This window comes from Barbatula barbatula (genome assembly GCF_947034865.1).
Source record: "Barbatula barbatula genome assembly, chromosome: 4".
Taxonomy (NCBI): Eukaryota; Metazoa; Chordata; class Actinopteri; order Cypriniformes; family Nemacheilidae; genus Barbatula; species Barbatula barbatula.
The window spans coordinates 9,868,923-9,890,682 of record NC_136768.1 but is presented as its reverse complement, the minus strand read 5'-3'; the positions used below and the strand labels follow the sequence as shown (position 1 = coordinate 9,890,682).

Here is a 21,760-nt window from a genome sequence, read left to right as displayed (position 1 = left end):
GGTGTTTACAAGGCAAGTCGACTGCCAGGCGAAGCCACCCAATCAACCAGCTGCCTGTATTGAAAACATCGCTCTCTGGTGGCCAATGTTCGTTAGTGCAGTTTATCAGCCAATGAGGGATAATTTTTAAATATTTTTTTATAAGAGATTAATAAAAGTAACAAAAGTACCGTACTTAATGTGTGAAATAAGAGAAAGATGAATAACAATAAACCAATTAAATAATAGTACAAAATATAAAAGAAGAAATAATAAAGAAATACAAAAATGTGAAAAGCTTCCAAACTTTTTTGTATTTTCAAGTTTCTTTTTCTGTGTTTTGATATTTAATATGGTTTTAAAACATAGATCAAGATCAGCATGGCAGAAAGATGAGGGATACTTGTCAAGACGGTTTTGTCTCTTGAAGTCAGTAAGTCCAAAAACACAAAGGCATATATTTAGGATCAAACACTTTCTTCACTGATATATAGAAATCCTTGTTATTAACGGCACGCAAGCCACAAAACCATATATAAGAACAATATGCATATAAAATAAAGTATGTTTAAAAGTGTGTTCTCCTGACAAATTGTTTAAAAATAAAAATGTCTGACCAAATCAGTAATTTGTTATATATATATTTGTTAAAATATTTTTTGTTACTTCACAACTGTTATTGTGTAATTGTTTCATACGGCATCTGTTTTACTGAAATGTAGGTTGACAACTAATCCCATATAGTGGGAATGTCTTTTAAATGATGGGTGAACCCTATTTACCCTATTTACCCTATAGGCAGCTTTGTGACTAAAATGTCCTTAAGGGTTCAAAATAAATAAAACCTAGAAGTGTTTTATGGATCATAGTAGAGCCTTAGCCATGTATATTCTCTCCGTTACATCTCAATTTATAGCCAGGTGGGAGACAGGATTGCTTACAGAAATTCAATCCATGGATGGCTGCGCTTAAAGCATTGTGAAAGACTCTTATAGACAAAGCATAGATACCCTAAAGCATTACTGCATGACTCTTTACAAACACAGAACAGGCTCCTAATCTGTGTCGACGCCTTTCAAAGTGTGAATTTTATATGAGGGGGAAAAGTATGATTCTGACCTCAGAGTTAAGATTTGTTGATTCACTAACATCAAAGTAGTAAGTTATTTTTATAATATAAAACTGCGGTTTTATGAGCATGCTTGTGGAATTCTTTAAAGTTCCGTGGAGTGTACAATACACCAAATTCTGAAGTTTCTAGGCAATAGAGTTTACCCATTGGCACATCTTACAACGGGTTTACCCACAACCTCCATTACTGTGGGAAATTAAGGACAAAAAATAGATTTAGGAAAATGTTCTTCAACACACTCACACACACAAAATTACGCAAGCAGCACCTTGAAGTGTCAGCAAGTGGCCATTTGTTCATGACAATGGTATTAAGGAGGTGTGAATGATGTGTAACATTTGTTACATTAACCAAACAGGCTCATTTCCTCTCTCCCGCTTAAACATAGAACTCATCACACTATCAACTCTCTTTCTCCAACGCCCACCAGCTCTCTCCGGCAATTTTCCAGCAGCTGACAAATGGCATGCGATGGAGTCCTGCAAGCTGCAGGCAGAGAAGCTGATCTACAGCTTTACTCAAGCCGCTTTAAAAAAACGACCAAAGAATTGTATTCCTCGCTTAGAGTCAAAAGGCGACAAAGATATTAAATACAACCTTTTTGAGATTTATTATTTATGCAAAAATGTTCATTAAATATGATACAAAAGAATACAATAGTAATTTAAAATTCATTATATACAATCTTATTTACAACACAGTTGGTAGGTAATAAACAACATTAAGTACGCTTTTATTAAAAAAAACAGCATTTACTAGTACCATAGCGATTACTACCGATAAATAAAATCACTGTCAATGTGAACATGCTACGTATTCAGACATCAACAAGAAGATCAACAGTCTGTATGTAAATACAGGATCGTTTGGATTCATTAAGTTTCTGTGTGGTCCACGTTCTAAACAGGTTGAAGTATCTTGCTCCCTCTCACAGGACATGGTAGACCGGTCTGTTGCCGGGACTGTCTTGAGAACTGGATTGAGAATCACTTCCAGTCGGTGAGAGAACAACCATGTTTCTCATTCCAACGGCATCTACTGAGGACAGCCTGTCTACAATACTGGACAAACACTGCAAACTAGATGCTCCGGGGCTTCTGTCCAGGGCACCAGCTGGTTTAGAAAAGAAACAGTACATGTTTAGTGATGCAGCAAGTAGATCTCAATAAATTAGAATTGATGTGACTTCATCTGAATCTTACAATGAGCACAATGGACCTAATATTTAGACTTTTAAATCTTAACTTTCTTCTTACCATGTTGAACATCAAAATTGTAGTTATTTCCAAAGTTTGGATTCATTAGTGGCCATACAGGACTGTTGCAATCAACCTAAAGAAACAAAACCAAACATTATTTCAACAGTACAGACAAACCTAAAACACTAGACAAGATGCATGTGAGGCCTGGTTCGGAAAACACACTCAACACTGGATCCACGGGCAGCGAACGAGCATTGCCGCGTGGTCAGCGCTCAACTGCGATGCTCCATGCATGGCGAATTGATTGAGCCAGTGTGCAAGGCACACCAGTTTGTGCAAGATGACACTTTCTCGGAGTAAATCTGCAGAAAATCCTGGCAGCAGCGCAGCTCATGCAGTCAGTCAGGAATGCAGCGCGGCTGACTCTTTCCTGCCAGCCTCTGTTGGCTGGATTTACAGAGGCTTTATTGGGCTATAAAGAGTCCAGTGGGAAAGCCATTACTGTAGCCTTCATTCTTAAGCCCTGTACCCAAATTCTGTAATGAATATCTTGTGAACCGACATCTCAGAAGTCAATGAGATCGTCAAGTAACAACTCAAAAAAATGTATCCGCTCGAACTAATAGATGTAGAATATAGGCTAATGTAAATTTCTAGTCAACTTGACCATTAAAAATTATTTCCGTTGGTGTAACCTGTGGTCAGGTTGTTTAGCCATTCCACATAATGAACAAATGTAAGGATCAAGTAATTTAAATATATTTTATTTATATATGTTTTATTGCCTCATAAAACATTTGAAAACTTTACTGCCCGGTTGAAAAAAACTGCATATGCTGGGTTAGGTATGTTTTGATGCTGGTTTGTTGTTTTGTGACGGTTAAAGAGGGTCATGTGCTGGTCCTGTGCTGGTTTAAACTGGCAAGGAACCAGCACATGACCAGCTTAAACCAGCAAACCAGCATTAAAACATACCTTACATACATTTCAACAGGGTAGACCTTCCTTCTAACTCATTTGAAAATGTGCAAAATAAAAATGTATGTGTATGCCACACCAACACATCTTTCTTTGAGCTATTAGCTCAAATGCTAGCTTAGCAAACCGCCATTAAACACAGAGGAGCTGAGTGCCATGCCTGACTGGAAATAAGACGATTTTTAAGAGCACTGACATAAACTAGAAATCTTATATCTCGGTGTAAAACAGGAGACAGATGTGGATGGAAATGTATTTTTGCCATGCTGGGTGTGAGACAGCCCTGACTCATATTGAAGGATTGAATCCCCTGGGTGCCATAGAGATAAAAACATAAAGATGAAAAAGTGAGGAGCCAAGGGCAAAGGGAAACAGACCTTGTACGCAAAAGATGGCAGGACATCTACATTCAAAAGGCTTTTTGTGCAGTACTACCCTGTTATAATGGTTATCATTCTTCACCCTACAAAAGTAAAGGTGCTTTGCGATACCATAGAATTTTTTCTTGGTCTGAATGGTTCCATAAAATAACCGTTAACATCTTAAGAACCTTTTTGTTTCAAAAGGTTCTTTGTGGCGAAAAAAGGTTCTCGGATTATAAAAAGGTAAGAGACGGTTCTCTAAAGAACCTTTAACAGAATATTTCTTTGTGGAACCAAAGATGGTTCTTCAATGGCATCGCTGCGAAGACAGTTTAGGCATCTTTATTTTTCAGAGTGTACAATCAAACATTGCTTAAGTGAATATAATATTTACCATGCTCTCCGAACAGCTAGAGGACGGACTGGAAGGTTCGGAGCTGCTTTGCGCGGGCAGGCTGTAGTAGTTCTCCACCTGTTCTCTGAGCAGCTCCTGAAGGCTCTCTATGTAATGGATGGCGTTCCTCAGGATCTCAACTTTTGGAAGACGTTGGCTTGGGTTAGCCGAGGTGCACCGCCGCAGAGCCTCAAAAGCGTGGTTCACCTTCTTCAGCCTGCGACGTTCCCTCATGGTAGCGGCCCTCCGCCGATCCACAGTGCTGGCTTTGCGCTTACAAGCTTTGCAAGCCCACTGCAAGCAGTGACCTGGCTGGTGCGGGGCACCGGGGGCCCGGATGTGCTCGTCCTCCTCGGATCCAGTGAGCTCGCCTCCGGGGCCAAACTCCAAATCTTCAGGGGACGAGGCGCAGGCGCTGTCATAGAAGATCTGGGATGTGGAGAATACGTCCATGGTTAAAGAGTGATGTTTAGGAGCTCTGTGGTTAAGCGCAACCTCTGAGTGATATGATTTGTTCATGCCATCCAGCCCCTCTTATAGTGCCTTGTGTGGAGGCATACATTGGTCAGCCCCAATGACCGTGCCCCATTGGCCAAGTCAGAGCTCGGTGACCCCCCTGACTCCCAAACCCAACACCCTACTGAGTTTCCCACATCTGTGAAAAGGGGTGGTTTCTCACTCAGTTCAACAGCTTTGCTGCAGGATGTTCATTACAAGAGGAAATTATCAACAATTAACATTTTTATATAGACAATGTGGATTTTTCCTGCATTTTTCTTTACAATTCGGTCTGCATACTTAATATATTTGATTAATATGATGTTGGATTGATTGTGCCTGTTCCAAATGCATAAAAATAATGCATGCGGCCACCAAAAGGTGAAACTTCAAAGCCTTATGAGGCAGAGATGAGTTCAATCTGAAATTTGCCAGAAGTTAAGGTCCAATGAAAGGTAAAACCAAACCCATAAATGTCATTTCTATTACGTTGAGACGAAATGGTCAAGAATGACTCATGTTTAAGAGTTTGCTGGCTAATTTTACGCATGAGGACAGAGCAGCGTTGCAGATGCGGCCCAGCTGGAAAGGCCGGTGTTGCGTTTCAGAAGCGCGCTTGCTCACTCCCAGCACCAGAACTTAAGATCCGGACTGTGTAGGTGTCCCAGACAGCGTGTACGTGTTAGTTAGCTCATTAAATCTCTAAGTGGATCATTAACGACTGTGTGACGAAATCTCTTTGGGTTTCTTAGGTGAAATTCAATCTAATGTGTTGGCGTATGACGTTTCTGTGACCTGATATTAATTGGATAGCTTGGATGTGTGTTTGTTAAACATGAATTTGTATAAGCCCATTGTAATAGTCAAAACCAAAGCACGAACACACACATTTTGCAATATTATTAATGCGTCAGTGTAGGCTTAGGTTACACATTGTGTTTTGTATACGTTTATAATATTAATACGTTTACATATATATTTGAAGGGTACATTTATAACGTAATATTAATGCATAATTGCGCACTTTTAGGGTATAACTTTAATGTCATAGTTACCATTTACGAAAGTTCACTGAAAGTAACCACAGTTTTGTGGTTGGTTTGTATATTAACGGCAAATTAATCGTTGTTTTACTATACAGTATCCATAGTTTTATTACAATATTTGTTGTAAACAAGATTATAACCAGTCCGCAAAAAAAGATTGTTGCTAAACTTTTACTACAATAAAACTATGGCTGATTTTCCCAAGAGACTATAAACGCACTTTTTCGATAACATTGGAAAGTATTTAGTTGTGGTTATTTAACTGTTTGTAAGGTAACCCAAATCGAATGACTCTTTATGTTTAGATCAAATAAAACAAATGCGTAAAGGCAATTCCGACATGTTACATTTCCTGGTGCCTGATGGAGACTACTTAAAGGATTATTACACCTTTTGAAAGTATTTTAGTATTTTTATTTTATTTTAAGATCAGGTTATGTGGCTTTATTGGTGCGTAAAGACAATCGCGACGTGTAAGGTCACAGATTGTTTGGAACAAAAACGAATTAAAGGAGCTTTCAAATATCAGTCTATTGCTGTATAGAGGTCATTACTGAGCCATCAGCGTTGACAGCTAATAAAGATACAATGCGGATATTTCTCACAACGTGCTAAAACGTTTGGCCTATCCAGTGTCTGGGAACCGTGCGCACCTAAGAAAACACGAATAGCCGGTGTAGTTTGTATTGCGCACAGCTGAAGAAGACATTGGTCGGGGATAATTCTGCTTAGCTGTCGTTCAGATCAAAGACTATTGACTGTTAACAACGCCGGCAACGAGAAAACCTGACAGCAGTCGATCGCTGAGTCCAACTCAGATTGCGTAAGCATATGGCGAAAGCGCATCGGTCCTTGGGACGGCTGTGTTGAGAGAGCAAGAAAACCTGCTCTGAGATTTGGGAAGATTGTGTTGTCTCAGGGGAATTTTGGGGTTTCGTTGAGGATTGTTGTCAGGGGTCAGAGACCGTGTTAAGTGTAGGGCAGAGGGTGAGCTTTAATGTTTCTTTCCCAGTGCCTCTCAATTTAAGCTTTTTTGTGAAAACATTTTGTGTTTTAAAAAGCACATTTTCTATTCATTTTGTTATATATATATTGAACGAATTATGGGGAAATCGGAGATAAAATGTTGACAGATGCTACATGTCAGTAACCATACAAAGCCAAACTCCAATAATACAAATATGTCATTTTAGCAGCTCTCTAATCAGTAAGATATTTAATAAATTATAACCTCTTCAATTTTAGACTATTACATTTAAAACATTACATCTTAGTAATATTGCGTGGGTAAACAAATCTGAACAAGTCATTGGAGCCATATGGCATACATTCAAGAGCAAACTATATAAGTCGATTTTAACTGCAAAGTTGTTTTAAGAACATTTATTGTATTCATAAAATTAAAGTTGTTTTATGTAAAAATGTTATAGCTAAAATCAGTTGCTATTATTTAATGTTTGTTTCATGATTGCTTTATATATAATCTTATATAAATCTTGTAAATATTTTTTTATTTTCTCATTAGTATAGATGTTGTTTTGATCTTTTTAACACTTACAAGGCTCCCTTTGGACACCTTTTTCTTTTGGTAAAAAAGTTCTCCGCATTATTGTGTAATGATTGTATTACTTTATAAAAAAAATCTTTGAGAAAACGAAGAATAGAGAACCTTATCATTCCACATTTTAGTCAATTCTCTTATGTTTTATTTCATCCTTCTTCTGCCAGGACCAGCCGTTGGTTGGATGTTTTCCATCAGCAATAACAGTATCATATTTGATCACATGATGAGATTGTGTGATTGGCAACAGCATTTGTCTGGCAGCGAGAGGAAGTTTTCCGATGTTGGACATCACAAAGGCCTCAATGCTGGATATTCAAGGAAGTGTCACAAAATCTCCTATTCTCTTATTATACATAGTAAGTTTATAAGCCTTGGTGGTGCACCTCAACACCTGTTGGAAATTTCTCTCTCTTTAATGTCAAATTTCATCACTTCACATCATAGAATTTTGTTTGTGAGATGGAAAATTAAAAACATCAAAATTGCATTATTATGACAACCATTCATCTCCTATCTGCTTTAGCCTCCTGAGAAAAAAATCCTAGTAAACTCACCTTGTCATACAAAAGAGACCTCAACAATAGTTTAAACCCTGCTTAGAGTTGTCAAGGTACCCAAGTCTGTGTCCTCTTTAAAGATCTTTACTTTGTGGGAAATGAGCTTTTCCTCTAAGATGAATCCAAGAAGAATTGACCTTCATTGTGCCTCAGATGGACGGTAAATGATAACAAATGTCAGATTTGTACTCATTATGCATTTGAGAATATGTTCTGATGCAAATCACGTAATGAAACTGTCAAGAGCAAATGTAATTTTTCTCATGCTGAAAGAGCCATGCAGGCATCCTGAGTGAGAGAAAACCTCATAAAATCACACCCTCTCTACATTTGAGATCCTATTAAAACAACAGTGTAGACAGAGCTATCTGGTTACAGTCTGGGTCTTTGAGAGGAGAACGCTGCTTTGAAGTGTCCTACTCTTAATATCAACTTATCAGACAATCGGCCAAAATGTGCAGTCTCCAAAGCAGCGGACTTAACTTTGTTTACGCTGAGGTATTCATTCCATTATCGTAAGGTGTATCAACAGTTTGCTGATATAGTCTTTAATTACTGTTTGTTTAGATACAATACTGAAGAAGCAGAACGTTTTTAAAATGCATTTAGATTGCAACTTTCAATTTTAATGTGCTTTTGAATAAAAATGATATTATGAGCTATAGGGGAACTGTCAATAACCATATTAAAAACCATGATCATCGCTATTGTGTTAAAAAATAAAGAAGCTGTTTAAAGTTTTGCCCTATAGAGCCACAATGGTTGCATCTAATCCTTACGCTCAAGTGTTTAAGTGTGATTTGTTGGCCAAAAGAGCAGGAAACACAAAATAAACAAAATTCATGACGAATTTGACTGATGGCATTTGTTCAATTAAAAAAATGAATAAAATAGATAGTGTGAAAATACTGTTACTGGAAATGGTTACGGTAGCCGTGAAATAATACTCTGATATTGATAAAGCCCCGTTATAAAAGTTGTATTCAGTTTAATTAAGAAATTGACTTATTTGAGTAATTCTCATCATTTGCATTTCGTTTGTCGACTTTTGGTTCAATTCCAGTTGAACTTGACTAATGATGCATGTTATTCTAGAGATTGGCTGAGAATGTTTAGAAAACGCAAGGAAATCTGACATTTTGCAATTTTAAGTTCATGTTACACATTTAGGCCACATAAAAAAGGCCAGATAAGGTTTAAATTAAGTTAGGAGTAAGTCTAAGTTCAATTAGGACAATTTGTTTTTTTTATTACCATGCTTAAGAAAAAAACTTTACTGGTGTGCATCTTGAGACAAAAAACGACACTTGTGTATTTACAAAACGTCAGTACGAGTAGTTTTCAGTTCAAACATGCATCAAACATGTCGGGGCCAAGGCTTAAACTCTGTCTGTCATAAATAGTGTTGAATATAACAAGGCATACATTTAATTTTCTTCATTCAAAATCCACCATTTCATTTGGTTTAAATTTCCAGTTTAAAATGTTCTGCATTGTTCGTCTGCATTGGTAATATTTGCTTTAAAGTCTCTATCTAATATACCAAATCGCCCTTTGGATAGTTTCCCAGATGTGCACTGTGTAGGTCACTGGTCACTTCGAGAGTTTGAGTACATGCGTTTACTTGCGTGTGTGATGAGGTCAAAGGTGCTAGTGTGTTAAATGGAAAGATCAGAGAGTTAGACCTGACAGATAGCATGCTGTGCAAGATGGAAACGCTGCAGTGTAACTCGGGAACACCAACAAATCAAACCCACCACTGGATAATTGCCAGACAGTATCAGTCGCAACCGCACACACAGAAACCCACGCAAGCAAGTATGCAAATTCATCACGGCATGATGCTACTTAAATCTCTAGCAATGCAACCTAATGCTTTATTCCAGAGGAAAACCCTCACAGCTCGCAATGGTATGATAGCTGTCATGTTGTTTGCGGCTTTGCAATATTTTCCCCTGACCAAACTTCTACTTTTAATCATGAGACAAAATAGATACTGTGTGTTCGGAGGGGACTAAATTATTTGCAGCCAGCCCTGTGTCCTGCTCTGCCAGCTGGAACTTACAGGCCGTGGCTATTTCAGGGCCAGTCATATTTTACACTCTGTTAATACTCGTGAATCTGGAAGAGCTGTTAGCTCAACTGGTCAAGGCTGGAGATACGGAGGGCTTCTAATTCAATGGGTTTAATGAGGACATTTGTGGGCTGGACATCATTCCGAGCTATACTAGCTTTCCCAGGGCTAGGATGATATTACATGAATGCTAAATATATATAAAATTATCAAAGATTATTGAAAATTTTGTCTCGATTTTATATCTCAAAATCAGAAATATGTAATTGAAGTGAAGGCACAAATTTAGTTACACAAAACCTTAAAGGGACAGTTCGTCCAAAAATGAAAATTCTGTCATCATTTGCTCACCCTCAGGTTGTTTCAAACCTATATACATTTCTTTGTTCCAATGAACACAGAGTAAGATATCTGGAAGTATTTTATCAATTTTCAGTTCTGGGACATCATCCGCTACCATAGCATGAAATAAATCTTGTATTTTTTGTTCTGTTGACACATAATGATATATTTTGAAGAATGTAGGAAAACAGTTCTCGGCACATTTGACTACCATTTATTTCTTCCTGGTATGTCCCGGAACTGAAAATGACTAACATTCTTCCAAATTTCTTTCTTTGTGTTCATCGGAACAAAGTAATTTATACAGGTAAGAAATAACATGAGTGTGAGTCGGTGACCGAATTTCCTTTTTGGATGAACTATCCCTTTAAATAAATCACAGAGAATGAAAAAGAATAAAACAAGTTAAATAGAAATAACTGAGTACATCTTTGAATTGTTTTGTACAATTTCCTGTTTAATGTGGGATAGATATCCGGCAGTGGTCAAGTGCTCTCTAAGGTATTTTCCTCTTTATAATTTATAAAATAATTTAAGTACCAGCCATATATTACAAAATATTTACATATGCAGTTTAGGAAGACTATATAAATTCACAGGAAAAATTCAGATGATCATGGAAAAAGCCTGGAATTGTCAAACGAATGGTGGAAATATTAAAGAATGCATTGTCACATCATAATAACTTTCATCAATAATAATTGTACTATCTGAATTCGAATGTTCACACTGTTAAATGTGTAAATGTAATACATTTTTTTGATCTATTACATTCAATACTAACGCGTGGAAATAAATAAAAAAGTCGGAAATGTGAAATAGTGTTTAAGCTTCGCTTTTCTGAGGCGGTAGAGCTTTCGTGTCCTCCGTGGAAATACTGTCAACAATCGACGAGAGTCGACGAAGGCTGCTGGATGCCGAAGACTCCACTGCGCCCCCTGGAAACAGACCGTTACGCAGATATAATTACCAACAGGCCATTACGGAGTGGGTCAGCGCACGAAACATTGATGGATAGACACAACCTGCCCTTATTAAAAGTTAATTTGACTCTTAAATTGATATTGAAAGTTAGTTTTGTTCAACTTCTTTACCAACCTTCTCTGTGACTGGCCGTATGGGAATTGGAATGATCTGGACTCTCCTGCCAGTTTTGGCAGGTCTTTTTCCAATGACACTCACTAGGAGCCACCTGGACAGGCAAACGTGATCGAAAAACAACAAATGTCACCGTAGTTATTCATGCATCAATACAAATCAATAACTTTCAAGTACAGCATGGGCAGCACGTGGGTCCAGCTGTCAGAGCGCATGGATCTTTTTTATATCGGTTTGCTTTAGATTGTGTTGCTCTTACATGATTTTCTTTGACGGTGTATGTATAAGGGTCACTGACAGAGTTTTGATCTTGTTCGTCCAGCGTGTGCAACAGGTCTTGCAGTTTCTCAATGTAGCTTATCGCGCTGCGTAAAATCTCAACTTTGGGTAGCCTCTGGTTCGGATTGGGTACCGTCTTTTTCTTTAACGCTTCGAACGCTTCGTTAATCTTTTTGAGCCGCCTTCTTTCTCTCAGAGTTGCTGCTTTTCTCCTGTCTGTCGGTGCCGACTTTCTTTTACAGATCTTGCAAGCCCACATAAGGCACCGACCCTCGCAGTGCGCCTGAAGCCCTGGCGGCGCAAGGACGTGCTCTTCTCCGCTACTCTCGCATCCAGTTTCGGACGGGACAGGATCCGGTCCCGGCGAGAGAGGGCTGTCGTTCTCTTCGTAGAGAGGCGACACGCCAGGCATATCCAGGGTCCCATGATCCCCCTCAAGATAACGTAAATCGTTGAAAAAATAAGTGTTGGTCTCGAACAGGTCCATCATGTTGCTGTGTGCTGTTTTGACAGTAAGACTGTTGGCATTTAAATAGCCATGTGACACAAGTCAGAGGACTTAAATATAGAATGTGAAATACTATATCCATCGCTTAGCTGTTGCAGAGTATCAAGCTCATTTCAATGGGCCTTCAGTACCACAGGGGCTTGTGTGAAAAAAGGCCACACTTTACAAGCCCTTGATACACATTTTGTATTTTGCCTAAAATGTATAGCAGTAACAAAAACATTTCATCAACAAAATCTGTTAATAACAAAAATATTTAATTGACATTATTATCCCTCAAAAGTGTTTTTTTACAAATCACAGTGGACACTTGAATTCTTGGATTAGTCAGCCATGTCTTAAAAACACCACCACCACACATATTGTCCATTACATATTAATGTATATATTTCATGGATTCATACACATTTGTATATTTTAAAAAAATCTCCAACAACCGTCTTTTCAGCCTAAGCGGCTTAAAGTACTTTTTGTACACAGTATTACGTATATATTGTATTTTCCAGGCACGTTGAGCATATTGTGTATTTCGGTTCTACTTTACAACCAAGATAGGGTTTGTACATTAGTTTTACTACAATAAGGTGAATCTGTTCAACTTCATTTATAACTGAAAATACCAAATAAATCACAGGCTATAATCAACTGAAAATGGTTTTCTGCACACTTAGAATCCCTGGATACTGTAAAGAGATTCTTGTTTTCATGCCCAGCAAAAATAGCTCGGAATGTGTGCTGTGAAAATGACTTTGAAAAGCTCATACATGTAAAGTAAAAATAGCCCCAAGAACCATTTATCTTAAATCCATAAAAAACACATGAAAGACTTTTCTGACGTATTGCATGTCTTCTGACATGTTTGCCCAACATCAGCGTGAGATGTTTCGTTGAGGGCTGCGAGTTGTTGACGGCTCATGTTGCTCTTCAGGCAGATAAAATGACATTATACAAGAGTATGAACTTTGTAGAAGTGCAGTTAGGAACAGGGTCAGAATTCAATCACTTGCTCAAAGCCTGCTTTGATAAGGCATCGTGATTTTTTGTCAGGTGTCATGATAACAGGTTATGGCATTGAAAAAACGGATTTCAATGGAATGTATTTTTATATAATGTATGTAAAATGCTGGTAACTGCCAAGTGCTCAAGATGGTTCTCATTTTTTACTCTTATGCAATGTAAAGGGATAAACTTTATTGTGTTACCATGTTGTGGAAGGTTATGGCCTGTAGGCAGGACATTGTGTCATAAATCTCACAATCTGTGGCAGAGGTGATGATCTACTGCAATGTCACAATGTCCGATCTATAGTGCACATCCCATTTTTTTATTTATTCCTTTCACAATTTTTTTTATACATCAAAAGGATTAAAATAACTGTATATATTTATTTGATCAATTCCATGATTTGTATTTTATTTATTTGATGTTTTTAATTGTTTTAATATATAAACTACTATTCAATACATAGTGTCATGAACTATATCATGCTAATATAACATGTTTTTATTATAACATATTCATTGAATTATATTGCAATTTAATTAGAAGCGATACCTGCACCATTTCCCACAGTTCTACTGCTGTCTTCTATTAAGCTTTACAGACCATAACTAAACACCACAACTTCATTGACAATGGTCAAAAGTCCATCAGCTGGTCATTCACCACTCAGCATAGTTTTCGTTTACAAGCCTTTTCAAAGCGAGAGCAGCCCACGCATGTTTATTTGATCTCAAGGGATTAGCCAATGGGACCGTGCGCCCAAGAACCCTGGATGTGTTTTATTGCTTCTCAGTTTTTAAAGTTATTATTTGAATCAGAACATATATTTTTAAATGAAACAAGAAAAAGCAAAAAATGCGATTGGGCAATATTGCAACTTTAAAACTACAACTGCAGTTTTTACCACTATTTCTGTATGAGTATTTTCTTTAACGCAACCTAATGCATTCAGGTTGATACGGTCATTTATAATTTAATAGGAACCTTTTTCTAACCAATTTTTAAAAGGGTGCCAGCTCTGAAACATTAAAATGGTTTAGGAGTTAAATATTAATAGTAACAAACTACACACTTCACTTCGAGTACTGGAATCATTAAAAGAGGCTCTTTAGTGATTTGGATGTAACAAAGGTTAAATTTGATAAGTGCTGAAATTAGAATGCTGTTTAGTCCATCATTTTGATATCTTTCTCTCTGCAAAGGTCTCTGGAGTGTCAAGCATGTGCTGATAAATCTCTTCACGTGTAGGGAGCTGGTGCTTCAGCTGTCATAGAGAATCATGGCATATCCTGCCAAGGGGCATTAAGCTCTAGGGATGTGTCATTAGAGAGAGCATTTTGGTTTGTGGTTTGAGATTCAGGGACGACAATAGATCACATATTAAATGTTGATAGTAGTATACAGTGTGTAAAAACACAAGCCAACAATAATAATGCCTAAAACACACAAAAAAGCTAGACGAGAGCAGTTTTAACATGTTAAAGGTCCAATGTTTAATCTTTTGTACAATCTAATGACAGAAATGCAATATGATATACATAACTTCGTCTTTACCTGTGCCATGTCACTTTGAGGGTCCCCTTGCATGGAATTCGCTATATTGTTTCTACAGTAGCCCTAAACGGACAAACTGCTCTACAGACGTTATTTCTTACACACGTTATCTCCTTCTGCAAAAATATCACGAAAACGTGAACACATCTTAATCCTCTGTTAGCCTCGATAGTGAAGAGATGGGCGGAATGTAGCCGTTGGTTGCAATACGCAACCTCACTGCTATATGCTATACACTGGACCTTTAATGGTGCATTTTTTATCGTCACCCTTAACTTTGTGTGGGTTGAAGTCAAATGTGGTCAAATCAACATTTCCCACAAAGTCAACCTGACATCTTAACTTTAAATTATTACTAAAAGTTTATCATTGCAAATTAAGATTATTGTACCGTACTCTTACTTTAAACGATTTTGTGTTGATTTTTTAATCAAAACGTTGCGGATTGCAGCTTTAACAAAAACAGAGCAAATTCTCAAAAAAGCTGAAATGCCACCAGAGACTAAACGCTCCAAAACTTTGTTTTATTTTAAGAGGTCTTTAAACTGTGACATATTAATCACAAATGCACCAGAAATTTTAACCGTGCATAAATAAATGAGTGCAAAGGAGACACTCATTAAAAGAACTCAGAACACACGCCAAATACATTTCTATTAGACACTGTATACTACTATAAACTATTATTCAATTAAAAAGTTTGAAATTATTAAAAACACTGCACATACAGTAAACCAATATCTGTTTGCGTTACTGACTGAACGTGGTGCCAACTTTCCATCTGAGTTAGTGTCCTTGTTTAAACAGACAATATTTTTTAAGGTAAATGCATCAGTCTGGTGTATTTTGAGAACAAATATCTTGTACACAATTTTAAATTGTAAAAGTGTCATTGTTTGCATACAAATGAACATAGAGCACAACAGTAAAAGCAAATAAAAATGAAGCAAAGTGGTTAACCTCTGTTAAACTGCCTTTAATAGAGATTTATTATCCATTACAAAATTCCTTCCATTATGAAACAAAAATATATAATGCATGTATATAATACATCATATAATAATTTAAGTGCATCTATTTCTGAAAAGTGTCAGTTCTTCATGTATTATTTCATATTTCATTCATGGATCATCTCAGCAAAGGAGAAGTGCTCCCTTACACAGATTTAGACAGATTTGTGAACAATATTTGAGAGAAATAGGCCTTTTGTGTACACAGAAAGTCTTTAGATCTTTGAGTTCAGCTTATGAAAAATGAGGGCAAAATCAAAGGTGTTGCGTTAGTGTACAGAATATTACATGATTGAATAAAACTAAGATTATTGTCAGTCTTTGCACCCTGGAATTGAACTGTAACTAGAAGTAATTTACTTTAAACAATGCTACCCTTATGACAACATGGCAAGAGGTGTGTTCGACTGCCCAGACTGCACCAACGTATCGCAAAAGCCATTTGAAAGCATATGGAGCAGTCTGTTCAGACAGTGGTTTGTGACAAACACGGATCGGTCAGGGGCACCGCCGCTTTTAAGTCAAAAACCCAGTCCATGGGTCCAGTTCTCACAGGGTCTTAATGAAAGTGGGTGACAAATGCTCTGCCCAAACGACGGCGCATACTAGCATAGAACTTGTCTGAAAGTTTCAGGGATGCAGGTGTTTCCGTGAGCCGAGCTCCTGACCGGACGCAGATGCTGATTACATCATTAGCCAGCGCTGTTGCTTCTGTCGCCAGATTGATAAATGTTAAGCTTCTGTACGTGATCAAAATGGCGAAAATCTCCTAAAGAAGACGACGGTGCTGCTCCATGGAAAGAGCATTAGATGTAAGTAAATTGTCTACTTTATGGTTTTGGGGGAATCAAATGTCAAAATTTGGTTGAAAAACATTTACATTGTCAGTGATGTGTCACACAATATTAATGTACAAATTCAAACAACATGCTTATTCTGAGTAGCAATTAAAAATATATAAAAGTATAAGGGAGCATATTCAATTTTATTGTGCTTTAATTGAATAAAAAAATTCTCATTGACAAATGAGCAAAACCTACAGTAGGATAGTGGCAAAAAAGTCAAATTACAACTAATTAGTCTTTTAATATGTCATAAATAATTTTGTTTTAAATATGCCTGACAAGATTTTTATAGTGAATGACTTTTAGTTGGCGTCTTCTGTAAATCAGGAAAACATGTATGTTACGGTGTGTGGACAGAACCCAAGCGCAGGCAGCGGTTTGAGAAACAAGAAAACTTTATTAAAACAAAGACCCTCGATGGGGAAAACGTTAACTAAAACAAGACAAGAATGTAAACCAAAACCTCCCACAAGGGGAACAAAACAACAGGGTAATAAGAATAAGAAATAAACTAGAAGTCCACAAACTAGAGTCCAGGAAACAGGGTAATCCAATAAACATGTAATCCAATAAAGTGACTCCAACAGGGATGACGATAACAAATATTGGCAATGAATCGACAAGAGACAGAGGGAAACTGGGACTTGATAAAGGGAAACACTGACGAGGACTGATGACACAGGGAGAGTGGCCACAGGTGACAAGGATGAAACACTAAGGGAAAGCTAACAGGAGGATTGCACGAGGCAGGTGAGGGGACTGAAACACTAAGGGAAAGATGGACCAGGGCTGGAGACAAGACTAACACTAATGGACTGCTAACAGGGAAACAAGGGGGCGGGGCTAAAGGACGTGACACCGGAGAGAGAGCATGGCTTCTCAAACCAAAACAATGCTCTTTCTCCACACAAAACACATGGGACTGACATGATCCTGCCACAAGACTCGAAAACCAAGACAAGGAGAGGCAGGATCATGACAATGTATGATATAAAATATTTTGCCGTAGAAAAATCAAACGGAAACTTTTTCAATTTTGAAAACAATTGAAAGCAGTATTACCCTTTTTTTGTTGTATACAGTAATAAATGTATGAAATCGTTTCTAAAAATGTTTCTCAAAATGCACAAGTATGTGTACAAATGAGATGACGGTATTTTTGGACAATTAACTGTATTTAGCAGAAACTTTTGTTCAAATCAATTGACATTGCATTCAAAAAATATTATCTCCCTTTACACCTGGGATCTAACAATTGGAAGGTAATTTGCCACGTAATGACAGCGATGACAATGCCTCACCTGGGTTGTGACCTCATCCACCCACAAGATCAAAGGTCAAGTCCCACTATGAGTAAAATATTGCTCTGGCCCAGTTTGCCATGATGGAGTGGAAACAAGGTCATTGAGCATACATGTACAATCAGGAAACAGACAAGATATTAACAGCCACCGCAGCTAATCCAAACCCTTCAACATGCTCTAAGATATCTACATCACAGCTGTCTACAAAATAAACACAGAATAGTTCATTACAATTAGATGTTAATATTACTTTCTTTTGCGATTTCAAAGAGTTTTGTAAGCCAGGGTAGCCCCAAAGTGTAGTCCCATCTAAACTGATGTCAACAAGTGGCAAAACATCTAAAGCATTTTCAGGCTAAAGTATCAATCAGAACTTTCTTGAGGGATTCCCCACAGTGAAGTCCTGGCACAAAAAAACCTTTTGTCCTTCATGAGGCATTACAAGCTGAATCGGTTCCTCATATAATGTTTCTTCGGAGGCAACTGCAAGTCACAGAGCAAAGCCGACCTTTTTCTCCACCCTATGGACTTAAGCCTCCACAAACACGGTTCCCCGTACCCATCCAGGACTCAAAGTCCCTGATGACCATTCTGGCTCAGTTCCTTGGTGTGATAGCATCTCCTCTATTACACTTTGGCCTCCGGTGGGTGAAACTAGCCTTCAGTCTGGCTCGAGAGCCCACAGTGAAACTCCACTAGGAACCCACTATGCTAATGCAAAGCAAACAGACGCCATCTCTCACTGTCATCATCACCGAGCTCCGACGTGCAGGTCGGAGATGAGGGGGTTTGAGTTTCAAAGCCGGCCAAGAAATTAATGATGGCATCTCTTTTCTCCTGATGGGATGGGGCTTTGGGGGGGGGTTCAAAGCACAGCGGCTGATGTGCGTCAGTTAGCACCGCGGCAAGGTTAACGTCTCATCGGCCGGCTAACTTACAATGACCTCACATCAGATTAGAGGCAGTCGAAAAATCCACTAGCAAGGGAAATATTGAGTGGTACTTCCTAGGAAAATTGCCTGAAGGTTAAAATGTTTTGTTATTTGTGGAGACTGTTCTTCGGAATGAAATATGTTTATGTCAACCTTCATTATGTATATTGCTCATGTTGTGACCTTACTTGTTCTTGTGCCTCTTCAGTCTGCATCTTGCCTACTACACTCCCTTTGACGTCTTGGTTTGTTCTATCCGGTGTTGTAAGTAGACGTCCCTGCTTCTAACAAAACAATTTCACGAACTAGTAATCATTTTTTTTTTCGTGATTGTTCTTTGATGTAAAACCCTGGAAAAGATCATTAACGTCTTGCTCGCCTCAGGGAGCATATGATTCGACTGTCTGATAAAAACACCATAAAACAAATTAGTCACAAGAGTGTGACCATTCCCATAATAGCAATGTAGCGAACGGTCTCTTAATATGAGTGGTGTGGAAATAAGGTAACCCGGTACGCCACATCTTTGTTATAACAAAGATTAACCGAATTAAAGCATGGGGCAGAACAACAACAGACTTTTGAGGAACATGCTGGTTGCTTCCAAAAGAAACTAAAAGGATATTGATGAATGATAGTTTTCTGTAGTGAGGAGATAAAGAGACTAGCCAATACTGGCATGTGGTATTAGGTCTGTCTGCGTTCTGTTGGTGTAATAACATGAAGCAGCTTTGGGCTAATGGCTTGTTGAAAGTTATCCCTGCGAAACCCCAGTGGGTAAAATATACAGTAATGTCACATAATGCAGTGTGGACATTAAACAAAACACAACTCTTGATCCTTTAGATCTTTGCAGCTCCCACTCGCTCATTCAAGAATTCACAGCCAAACCCTAGAACTGTCAACTTGCCATAAAAGGGATAGTTCGCCCACAAATAACAATTCTGTCATCATTTATTCACCTTCATGTCCTTTAAAACCTTTATTTGACTCTTTCTTATGAGTAAACCCACGCGGACACAGGGAGAGCATGCGAACTCCACACAGATAGGCTTCCCGTTCCAGCTAGGGCTTGAACTGGGGACCTTCTTGCTGTGAGGCAACGGTGCTAACCACGGGGCCACTGTGCCGCCTCCTGTGTCCATACAATGGAAGTCAATGCGCGCCAATGTTGTATGGATACCAACATTCTTCAAAATATCTTATTTTGTGTTCTGCAGAAGAAGGAACATCATGCAGATTTGAAATGACATGTGGCTGAGTAAATGATGACATATTATGTAAAAACAAACTTAAGATTAATCGCGATTAACTGTTTGACGGCATGTATTGACGTCACTTTCCCATGTGAACACCACGTAAACACTACGTGAACACACGTGAATTACATACGTGAACTCCCCCTGGAGTGGTAAAGAACTAAAACGCTGTTTCGTTCCATAAAAACCTACCTGACCGGAGTCTGAAATGAAATGGCTTTAAGCAGCTAAATAAGCTACATTGTATTATCGATATAGCTGATAATGTATTGTGCATCCCTAGTTGTTTTATTGTATAATAGGGAGTTTTAAGCCATTTGACATTTCTCATACTATACCTCATACCTCAAAGCAAAAGTTATGAATGGATAAAGAAAAGAGGACAGGATATGACCGGGTTAATTTTTACATGATTGAAATGTTTAATACATTGTTATTCCTCATTTGTCTTTTAAAATATTGCAACAAATATAGTACCTCAGACATTACACAGAGGTATTATCGCACTGTGAAATTTTGATACCGATACATATATATATATATATATATATATATATATTTATATGTGTGTATCAGTTGCACCATGATCCATGTTGACAAAGGCCTGAAGTGCCCATTGGCATGCGGCTAAAATGCAGTGTCTGTCTGTTTGACAATATATGTGTCTAGTCTTGGCAATAAATGAAATCTGAGTTCCAACCAGTCTTCATAATGGTGACAAATACGATCTTCTTTGTTCAACCATTTCAGGTTTTGGAATCTGCGATTGTCAACGTATCCAGGGCTTCTCCACCTTGACAATTTGTGAATTATTCCCAACAGGTTTACTTGGCCCAGAGTCTAATTTTACTGTGTAAACCTAAAGTATGGATTGAATGGTGTGTCATGGGGAAGAGTGTTAGGTAAGGGGTGTGAGAGGGATATTGTCAGTGCCAACTGCAGCCCGCATTCTAGGAATTCCTCTAGGACAACAAGTGTTGCTGGACCTCGTCCATGTAGAATCAGGGTGGTTTACTTGTAAACAACACAGAAAACAAACAACAAACACATTTGGGAGGATCAGCTGTTTACCCTCACACGAACACACACATACACACAGACAACAATTACACCATCGCCCTTCCAGTTTCTTGGTGGCCAGGCCCACCTGCTCAGACGTAGTAAAGATCGAGTGATACTGTGTGGTTTAGTGTTATATGGTATTATGTGACATAGGTGAGCGTGGGATGATTGAGAGGACAATTGAGAATCTAGACTATAATACCTTCGGAGAATGTAAATATGGATTTTCTCTGGGATGAAAAATTATATTAGAACAATAGTAATATGAGGAAATCCACAACACTAGACTCATGGAGAATTCACTGCCACAAAAATATTGGGTTATTTTAAACCCAAGGCTGGGTCAAAAGGGCACAAACCCAACAAATGTTGAGGTTAAATTAACCCATAGCACAAATACGAATTGTTTATGGCATTTGATGATGCATTACTAAAACATAACCAAACACTAGTCAACAAACTGATGCTTGCTTTTGGTATTGGTGTGTCTCTGGCGCTTAACCTCCCATCCGTCATTGGATCTCACAGTGGGTCCCCAGTGCAGATTTCAGGTGATGTCTGTCTCTAATGGCTTTATCTGAGTCTAGGTCTTGGTGTCAGTGTGTGTTTGTGCTCTGGGAGCGGGGTCCGCCCCTGACCTCAGTGTTTGGGTTAGCCCTGCGTGCTGTGGTTGGAGTAAGGGCTGTAGGTTCAGCGTGCTCACACGCTGATGTGCGCTGCGGGGTCCGGGGGGACCGCAGCTCCGGCTCCTGTTACCGGGGATTTAGTCACACTCTGCT

General features: G+C 38.3%; 2 protein-coding genes across 2 annotated transcripts; both read right to left on the bottom strand.

Annotated features, from left to right (window-relative positions):
* Nucleotides 1–2,039: 2,039 nt before the first annotated feature.
* Nucleotides 2,040–4,500, bottom strand: myf5 (myogenic factor 5; the record flags this gene model as incomplete). The annotated part of the gene is made up of 3 exons (XM_079453971.1): nt 2,040–2,224; nt 2,368–2,443; nt 4,048–4,500. 3 exons carry the CDS (start codon nt 4,498–4,500, stop codon nt 2,040–2,042), a joined length of 714 nt encoding a protein of 237 aa, XP_079310097.1.
* Nucleotides 4,501–10,571: 6,071 nt separating this feature from the next.
* Nucleotides 10,572–12,013, bottom strand: myf6 (myogenic factor 6). Its single transcript, XM_079455417.1, has 3 exons — nt 11,486–12,013; nt 11,227–11,320; nt 10,572–11,066 (listed from the first exon to the last, which is right to left on the bottom strand). Exons 1-3 carry the CDS (start codon nt 11,993–11,995, stop codon nt 10,954–10,956), a joined length of 717 nt encoding a protein of 238 aa, XP_079311543.1. The 5' UTR covers nt 11,996–12,013; the 3' UTR covers nt 10,572–10,953.
* Nucleotides 12,014–21,760: the final 9,747 nt, after the last annotated feature.

Excerpts from the sequence above, each read along its gene's own strand:
- myf6 (XM_079455417.1), bottom strand. The coding sequence starts at position 11,995 with ATGATGGACCTGTTCGAGACCAACACTTATTTTTTCAACGATTTACGT. Across the intron at positions 11,321-11,485 it reads ACACCGTCAAAGAAAATCAT|GTGGCTCCTAGTGAGTGTCA; the intron begins GTAAGAGCAACA and ends TTGCCTGTCCAG. Across the intron at positions 11,067-11,226 it reads TACGGCCAGTCACAGAGAAG|GGGGCGCAGTGGAGTCTTCG; the intron begins GTTGGTAAAGAA and ends GTCTGTTTCCAG.